The following is a 9,594-nucleotide window of genomic DNA, read 5'->3' as shown; positions in this document are numbered from 1 at the left end:
GGTTTGCTATCCTGGCTCCAAGATGGTGGAATGAGCTCCCCATTGACATCAGGACAGCAGAAAGCTTGCACATCTTCCGGCGCAAACTGAAAACTCATCTCTTTCGACTCCACTTCGAACGATACAATTACTAACAAAGCACTTATATACTAACTAAGCACTTATATACTAACTAAGCACTTATATACTAACAAAGCACTTATATACTAATTAAGCACTTACATACTAACAAAGCACTTATATACTAATTAAGCACTTACATACTAACAAAGCACTTATATACTAACTAAGCACTCATATACTAACTAAGCACTTACATACTAACAAAGCACTTATATACTAATAAAGGACTGGCTTATCTAAAGCCAGTTGAGTAGCACTTGTAGCAAATGTGTTGGCTCTAGGAAACCTAATGTACTTTTATGATTATGTTTTCTTCAAGTTTGTATCTTCCTGGTCGAATGCACGTATTGTAAGTCGCTTTGGATAAAAGCGTCAGCTAAATACAATGTAATGTAATGTAACTAAAATACTTATAATTTGCTCTGAGGATGCATCTCCACTGTGTCTTTACTTTGTCATTCCTCACTACAGTTTAACACCAGCATTATTACTCTGAATGTCTACATTTCCTGTTTATCAGAGGAGTTCCAGGCGACCTCAGCAGGATCAGATGGCAGGTCATTAAAAGAGGAAAAGCTCTGAGGCTGCAGCGCCCTCTGCTGGCGACCTCCTGCAGAAACATCAGGCCAACATCTGGAGCTCAAAACAAGCCTGAAGCCCGACCGCAGAACAGGAATAATCCTGAGAGGAATCTGTCCGTCAGCAACAATTCACTGCAGAGCCTCGTCTGAACGTCAAGAGACACAGCGAGGACATTCACTGAAGACAAACACTCCAGAGGAGGCAGGAGTATTCAGATAATAATAATAATAACTTGAATTTATATAGCGCCTTTCATAACCTCAAGGTCACTTTACAAAGAAACATACAAGGACAAGACGTACAAAAAACATAAACATAAAACAGGGGGCAGAAATGGAAGTGTAACTGGGGGGGGGGGGGGGGGGGGGAGTGAGTTATTGTTGGAAGGCGATGTTGAACAGATGAGTTTTAAGGGTTGATTTGAAAATGTTGAGAGAAGGGGCGTTGCGGATTTCTGCAGGGAGGGAGTTCCAGAGAGTGGGGGCAGCGACACTGAAGGCACGGTCCCCGAAGGTGCGGAGATCTTGTACTTGAGTAAAAGTAGAAGTACTCAGATCTTGTTCTTGTGTAAAAGTAGAAGTACTCAGATCTGGTACTTGAGTAAAAGTAGAAGTACTCAGATCTTGTACTTGAGTAAAAGTATAATAACTCAGATCTTGTACTTGAGTAAAAGTAGAAGTACTCAGATCTTGTACTTGAGTAAAAGTAGAAGTACTCAGATCTTGTACTTGAGTAAAAGTATAATAACTCAGATCTTGTACTTGAGTAAAAGTAGAATAACTCAGATATTGTACTTGAGTAAAAGTAGAAGTACTCAGATCTTGTTCTTGTGTAAAAGTAGAAGTACTCAGATCTTGTACTTGAGTAAAAGTAGAAGTACTCAGATCTTGTACTTGAGTAAAAGTATAATAACTCAGATCTTGTACTTGAGTAAAAGTAGAAGTACTCAGATCTTGTACTTGAGTAAAAGTAGAAGTACTCAGATATTGTTCTTGAGTAAAAGTAGAAGTACTCAGATCTTGTACTTGAGTAAAAGTAGAAGTAATCAGATCTGGTACTTGAGTAAAAGTAGAAGTACTCAGATCTTGTACTTGAGTAAAAGTAGAAGTACTCAGATCTTGTACTTGAGTAAAAGTAGAAGTACTCAGATCTTGTACTTGAGTAAAAGTAGAAGTACTCAGATCTTGTACTTGAGTAAAAGTAGAATAACTCAGATATTGTTCTTGAGTAAAAGTAGAAGTACTCAGATCTTGTACTTGAGTAAAAGTAGAAGTATTCAGATCTGGTACTTGAGTAAAAGTAGAAGTACTCAGATCTTGTACTTGAGTAAAAGTAGAAGTACTCAGATCTTGTACTTGAGTAAAAGTAGAAGTACTCAGATCTTGTACTTGAGTAAAAGTAGAAGTACTCAGATAACAGAAAAGTCCTGGATCCAAAATGTTTCTTGGATGCAGGACAGAATAAATCTTGCTATCATTCGTTTTTTTTGTGGTTCGTAAATAAATAAGACACACAATCCCATTCATGGCATTGCAATGCAGCAGCAAGTGATGCAATGTTAACACAAATATACTGCTCCTTTTTGGACCATGGTGTACTTATCTGCTATTTATTTGTGTACTTACAGTGGTGTGTTTTTTGGTATTAATAACGTGTGCATACTTCATAACCCAGGCTGAAGACATGTATTCGTGTCACTGCTTTTAATTGAACTATTCATATCTTACTCTGCACTGTAACTTTTATGAATGCCGGAAAATCTAAAAGCAGGTTTAAATATCCTAATTCTGGGAATTGAAAACACAAATGGTTTAAAGGCCAAATAGTAATAGTCTTGTATTTTGTTTGTTTCTTTGCTTTTTAATAACTGCTTTTAAATGCCATTTTATAATGTGTTTCAAATGCACTATTTCTTAATGTCTTTTATTTTGTAAAGCACTTTGAATTCCCTTGTGCTGTATAAAGAAACGTGCCTTGCCTTACTTAGTTCTTTGTATTTGTTGATATGTCTATTGTCTTTATCTGCACTACTTCTGCTGTTGTAATTGTGTAGATTATTGGGACATATAAAGTCATTCTGATTCTGAAAGACTGACCGGTGTTTGACGAGACAAAATGAGGAGGAAAATGTCTATTCAACTTCCCGTCCCATTGTACCTCAGCTCATGTAATAATCCAGAGTTTACTTGGCCGTTTGGTCTCCGCCTCTCCGTGCGAAAGGTTATTTTGGGCGTTTCAAAGACTTTTGCAAACAGTGACTCATCGAACCCTCCTGTTAATCAAACCTACAGAGCACAGTTGGATATCAGAAGACAAACAGGCTTACCGTAGAGCTGTGTGTTTCCTCTGAGCGAACATCATCTTCCTCTCCTGCAGCAACAACAGCTTCTTCAGACACGATGACTTCGCCCTCTGGAGAAATGCACACAACACAATGCAATCAGTCCAGAACAAATGCCCCAAATGTAGGAATCAATGAAGAGTTGCGGAGGAGTTGGACTGGAGCAGCTTGTGTCTGTGCTAAAACGTCCCTAAAGAAACCGTTCCCAAAGGAGCTATAACCATTAGCATGTACATTAATTCATCATTCTTTCATTATAAACACAGAATCTGAACGGCACATTGATGCTGCTGTATAATTACCTCTGATGGATTCAAGAGGTATCTAGAAAGCCTGTTTTAAGTGAATATGACTTGATAAATGTGGAGGAAGTGAACAAATCTCAGAAATGCCTCGAAAGAAAACGGACTTTGAGTTTTTAAGCAGAATCCAGATTGAATATTCAAACCTTTATTTCCAACTTGACTTAGTTAGGGTTCAATATTTAAACATGTTACTTAATTTTCATTTATAATATCTCATCCCCATTTACACAAGCATGTACTATAGCGGTCACAAAATGTTTCCTTCACAATAAGTATTGACAAAAGTCTGTCCAAATGCATCTTTGTGACCTATCTTTGGAAATAGTTCGATGATTACGTAAAACCTACTGACTCTATTTACATGAAACTTGGTGGGAGGGTGTGGCGTGGGTCAAGAAAGAACCCATTCCATTTTGAAGCAGATCTGAATCACGGGCGGATAAACTAATTAGTTTTCACTTTTGTAAGATAAGCCAATCAAATGATGTCTGCATAATCGTAAAAATGTGTTTCACATTAACGCCCCCTGATGTCAGAAACAGTTAATAGCAATGTCCTGATTAAATACTCTGAACAATTAAACACATCTAATTTGTAGTATCTGTGTTATTTCCAAATTAAGACCAAAAGCTCTTAAATGCATCACTGCTGGAGAAGAACTTCCCAACTCTGGGGAAAGGACCATTTGAGGAGCACTTGAATGCATCACTGGTCTTGGTGAAGGTCTGCGCCTCTTAAATGCCATTCTAGTTTATTGATCATTGTTTGGGATGTTGGGATAGTGGCAATTCAAAAGTTGATCATTTCTAAGGAATGTTTTAATTAATTATAATATAATTCTTTTGTTTTGTATTTCAGTTTAGCTTTACCTTAACTGCAAGACTTTTACAAACACTTAAGATACTTCCCGCCATATTAACAGTAAACTTGAGTGTTGAGAGTTTCTTTACGAATAAATCTTGCTTTCATAAAGGCACTTCTGTTTAATGTAGGTCTATGTTATGTCTTTGTATTCAACTCAAATGCAAGTGTAGGGAAGTGGTGAGAGAGTCTGACTGTGCAAAAGCGAACAAAACATAGTTACCTAATATTATCATGTGTGCATTGTTTACAGTTTATCAATATGTCATGTTTTAAATATCACTGACGTCATCCATCCTGCTGTGACACCCCTGTTTAACCCTGAAACAAGAGAAAGCTTGATCTACGATGATACCTGAAGCTAGGCTGTAAATATCTCCCCTCGTTCACAATGACACCCCGTCTCTCTCTCTCTCTCTGACGCACAGCCTTGCCCTTGACCTCTCTGTATTGGACTTGGGTGTAGCACAATTACTCCTGATGAGTGCAAATTGCCGACAGAGGAGTGCTGGAGTTTCACTGACAGAGGAGAGGCCTCCCTTCCTGCTCTGCGCTCACATCAGCTGGCCTGAGTGTTTGTTTTTGGGGAAGCCAGCCTCCAGCCCTGCATGTCACATGCTCTGGTAACGTGACTGTGTTTGCTGACATACAGTGTGCTGAAGCCAGAGAGTGCAAAGACTAACAGAGAACATATGATATCAAGGGAAATGTTGTCATGGCCTTAAGGTACAAAAGATATAAAACGCCTCGTTATTTCATGCTATGAAAGACGTCAGTAAGTATCCCAGTGTCCTTTTATGAACTGAAATGGAAAACTGGTGCTAACGTCACCTTTGTTGGTTAACCCTAACCCCTAGTCCTTATATAATACATGGCCTAAGGTATTGAAGATTATACGCCTTGTTATTACTGTTACAAAACATTTCACTGAGTAACCCGTTGTCCTCTTATGAACTGAAATGGAAAAATGATGGTGCTAACGTCAGTTGGTTAACCCTAACCCTAAACGCTCATCCTCAAATCCTCATTACAAAGACTACTATCATCAAAACAGTACAAACATATCTTCACAACAGCAACATATTATATATAATACATGGCTTAAGGCATTGAAGATATACGCCTCATTATTACTGTTACAAAACCTGTCACTAAGTAATCCGTTGTCCTCTGAACTGATTTGGCAAAATGATTGTGGTAATGTCCGATTTGTTGAGTAACCCTAACCTGAAATGCTCATTAGAAAGACGATAAGCACCACAACTGAAAGACCTCTAGGCAAGCAGAAACAAAACAGCAATATAATCTATAAAGTACGTGGCCTAAGGTATCAAAGATATAAAACGCCTTGTTATTTCCTGTTATGAAACACGTCACGAAGTATCCCTGCATGAACTTCAGTGGAAACATGATTGTGGTGATGTTGCATTTTTGTTTTGCAGTAACCCTAATCCTTAATCCTCAAATCCTCAATAAAAAGAAAATATCCACCAAAACAGTAACAATCCCTCTCTTCACAAGAACCGTATAATACGTGTCCTAAGGTATCAAACGTAGAAACGCCTCATATGAAACCATCACTGAGTATTCCAGTGGCCATGCATGAACTGAAGTGGCTAAATCAATGTGCTAATGTCTCCTTTTGTTTTTCTGGCTAACCCGAAATCATTCATGTATCTTCATTAGAGAGACAATAAGCACCAACACAGTCAAAGAAATCATAAGAAAATGTGTCTTCACAACAGCAATAGAAAACAAATAATACATGGCTGAAGACTCTAATGGCGCGTTTCCACTGCAGCGGGGTAGCCCCGTTTAAGCGTCCCTAAGCGTCCTCGCTCAGGCCTCGGGCTGCCTCGCTGGCCGGCCGAGGCCGTGGCGCATTTCCATTACAGTTTAGGACCTGGGGTAGCAACGCAGTGTAGGCGGGGCGATCGGCTTTGTTTTTGTTCACATTTCGAGTTGTTCCGTCGAGCTCCCGCTGGATGTTATCATCCCCAATGAGACGTAGGAACGTCGTCACCTCCTCGGTCGACCACGGTGTGCTTTTCTTATTAGACGTAGCCATTTTTGTAGCTCATCCGTTTACAAAATGCTGTTTAATGCTGCAAGCTTGCTTCTAAATATATATGCGACGCTAGGGATGAACTCGCGCGCGATCTTGTGACGATTCTCTCTGACCAATCAGCAGTCGAGAGTGTTGACGTCACTAGTTCAGCCCTGGCCCTGGTCTGAGGGAACCACGATTTTATGGGGCCGGAAAAAGAGGGGAAAAGCACCCGCTAGCCGGTACTAGGCTATATGGAAAGGCCACCAAAAACTGGCCTGGCCGCTTGAGGACGGTTAAGGACGCTTAAACGGGGCTACCCGCTGCAGTGGAAATGCGCCATAAGTACTCCAGTGTACTTGCATGAACTGAAGTAGCAACATGATTGTGCTAATGTCTCATTTTGTTGTGTTTCTTTGATGAACCCCTAAATACCCCCTTATTTAATACAACCATGCTAAATCCTCATTAGAAAGACAATTAGCACAAAACAGGTAAACAACCTAAGCTAAGATGTATTGACAACAGTAATATATCACAGGATGTGGCTCAAAAGCCTCTGTGAGGGCTATTATAGCAAGATGCATTGCTTTAAGCTTTGCAGAGATGTTGCCATTAATCACCAACACAGGACTGGATCTGATTAAGCATTTTGTTTAGAAATAAGACTTTGACAAACGTGTTGCCCTGTGATGTATGTGGGTGAGTGAAACTAGAATAGACCTGAAGTGTTCGCCCACCTTGAAGTGCACCGCTGGGGCTTTGTGGTCCTCCGTCCAATGAGTCGAGAGTCTCAGCATCAGGTCCGCCGGATGCTTCATTGCTCAGCGGAGTGACACCGTCGGATAAAGACGCATCGATCTGATCCTCTGAGTGCCTTAATCCCTCATCAGGTGACCTTTCATCCGCTGAATTATCCTGTTTGGGTCGCCCCGATTCCACGTCTCCACTCTTTCCAGCTGCAGATGCTTCACTGGTGTCATTTGAGCTAATTGCTTCACTTTCTTCTGCAGGAGATATAATAAATAAAACACTGCTGGCGTCCTCTGATGCAAAATGCTCAGTCTCGGCGTCTTCAACCGTCATCGGAGCGTCTCCACTTTCACACAATAATAGATCCACTTTGGAAAGTTCTGCAGCAAGTTGCTCTACGTCTCCCTCAGGATTCAACGCCTCCTTTGTCTGGAAGTTGGGTTGTGATTCTGGCTCAGTGTGGCTGCAGTCCGTTAATGTCAAAGTGTCCGTCTCACCCACGGTTGGTCCATTGCTTTCGCCTTCTCTTGAATCATCCTCCATCTTTAACCCTGTTGAGGAAACACCTTCTACAGCACTCTGGACTGTGCCCTGATCCCCCACACTAGCATCATCCTGAGACGGGTGGAATATATCCGTTGTGGAGCTTCCCACCGATCGGAAACTACCATCATCGTCATCGCTGGAGATGCCACGGCTCATCTCTGGATCTCGATCAGCGTGTGTGTCACTGGAGCTGGGGATGAGGTCGGGTGATGGATCAGCTCGTAAATCCTCCATGGAGTTAGCAGGAGCCACGCAATTAGCGGTGTCCTCAGGATCGTCCATTGACAAACTTTCCGCGCTGCATCCGGAAGGAACGACTTCATCGTCTACCTCTCCTTCGCTTGCCGTCACACTCCCAGAATGACAACCTGTTTCTGTTGCCTGCTGCTGCTCTGTAGCGTAATCCCGACCAGCTGTTTCCTGGTTTTGTTCCAGGCTGTTCGTGTCTGGTGGAGGTTCCCCCTCGTGGAGGCCTTCTATCGAGAGAGCAGATTGAGGCTCCTTGATTACATCAGCGCCGTCTATCAGTGTTGGACTGGGGTCAAGCTCTGTTAACCCTTCCTGCTCTAAAGAGACGTCCCCATTAGTCCCTCCTTCCTCACAGCACTCTTTAATTTCAGAGTCAGAGGCGTCAGAAACCTCGGAGCCCTCTGACGACGGCGACTGGCCCATGATTGAGGTTTTTGCGTCTCCACAGGGCGTTATGGGATCTGTTGACTCCGTGTCCTCCTCCCTCTTTCTAACTGTGCTTTCCTCTGCTTCCTGCTCTGATCTGTCCTTTCCCTCCTCGACCTCCTGTCCTTCCCAGATCGCAGCCTCGTCTTTATCAGTTTCCTCCGCCTGTTTATCACTGCCTTCAGTTGGTGGTAGAAAGATTCCCACAGTGAGGCTATCCTCTTCTGCTGCTGCTTCACTGCTCAAACTCTGGGTGGGAACCACAGGCTGCCCTCTTCCCTCCTGCTCCGGTTGGCAGTAATCTCTCTCAGTGTTTGAACGTGGACACACCCGGGGTCCGAGGCCATGCTCCTGAGGCCGTGTGTCTGACGTTGAAGCGCTTAGAGACAAACCCAAGTCTCTCTCAGCACTCCCAGTCTCACCATGTCCACAATCAACACTGCTGCTGCTTTCCACGGAGCAGCTTTCCACCCAGCTTGTTGTATCCGAGCTCTCCGACAGCTGTAGTCGCTCCTGACAGGTTATCTCCTCCACACCATCACAACATTCAGCTGCTGTGTGCAGAGAATCAAAGTGCAGCTCCAGTACCGAAACCCCCTGCAGAATACAGAAGAGAAGCAGAATAAATGTTAGCTTTCCCCGTCGGAGAAACCAACAGCTCTCGAGTTCTTATCAACCGCCAACTCTGTGATTGCATAAGGTGTTCCACCGGTTATACAAACTCAGCTTGAAGGTTAAAACAAATGAGGGCAGAGAAAAGACAAACAATCTCACAATGTTTAGCAGCAGCAAAGCTCCTAAAGTGAGTGGAGAGAGAGTGGTAAAAAAGGGCAGGGTGCAGAGGGGGAAAGTACTCAGATCTGGTATTTAGTAAAAGTAGAAGTACTCAGATCTGGTATTTAGTAAAAGTAGAAGTACTCAGCTCTTGAGTAAAAGTAGAAGTACTCAGATATTGTACTTGAGTAAAAGTAGAAGTACTCAGATCTTGTACTTGAGTAAAAGTAGAAGTACTCAGATCTTGTACTTGAGTAAAAGTAGAAGTACTCAGGTCTTGTTCTTGAAAAAGTAGAAGTACTCAGATCTTGTACTTGAGTAAAAGTAGAAGTACTCAGATCTTGTACTTGAGTAAAAGTAGAAGTACTCAGATCTTGTACTTGAGTAAAAGTAGAAGTACTCAGACCTTGTACTTGAGTAAAAGTAGAAGTACTCAGATCTTGTTCTTGAAAAAGTAGAAGTACTCAGATCTTGTACTTGAGTAAAAGTAGAAGTACTCAGATCTTGTACTTGAGTAAAAGTAGAAGTACTCAGACCTTGTACTTGAGTAAAAGTAGAAGTACTCAGATCTTGTACTTGAGTAAAAG

General features: G+C 41.9%; 1 protein-coding gene across 5 annotated transcripts in view; it reads right to left on the bottom strand.

Annotated features, from left to right (window-relative positions):
* Positions 1-3,031: 3,031 nt before the first annotated feature.
* The window catches only part of LOC117541525 (A-kinase anchor protein 13-like), a gene marked incomplete at its 3' end in the record, with an annotated part of 76,556 nt that continues 69,993 nt past the window's right edge, over positions 3,032-9,594 (bottom strand). For all 5 annotated transcript variants that reach the window (XM_034208712.1, XM_034208711.1, XM_034208710.1 and 2 more), the window contains 2 exon segments: positions 3,032-3,117; positions 7,000-8,830. In XM_034208712.1, coding sequence (XP_034064603.1) covers positions 3,032-3,117; positions 7,000-8,830 — 1,917 coding nt within the window.

The sequence above is a fragment of the Gymnodraco acuticeps genome, unplaced genomic scaffold (genome assembly GCF_902827175.1).
Source record: "Gymnodraco acuticeps unplaced genomic scaffold, fGymAcu1.1, whole genome shotgun sequence".
Taxonomy (NCBI): Eukaryota; Metazoa; Chordata; class Actinopteri; order Perciformes; family Bathydraconidae; genus Gymnodraco; species Gymnodraco acuticeps.
Note: the sequence above shows the minus strand (reverse complement) of the source record. Positions and strands in the feature narration are given on the sequence as shown.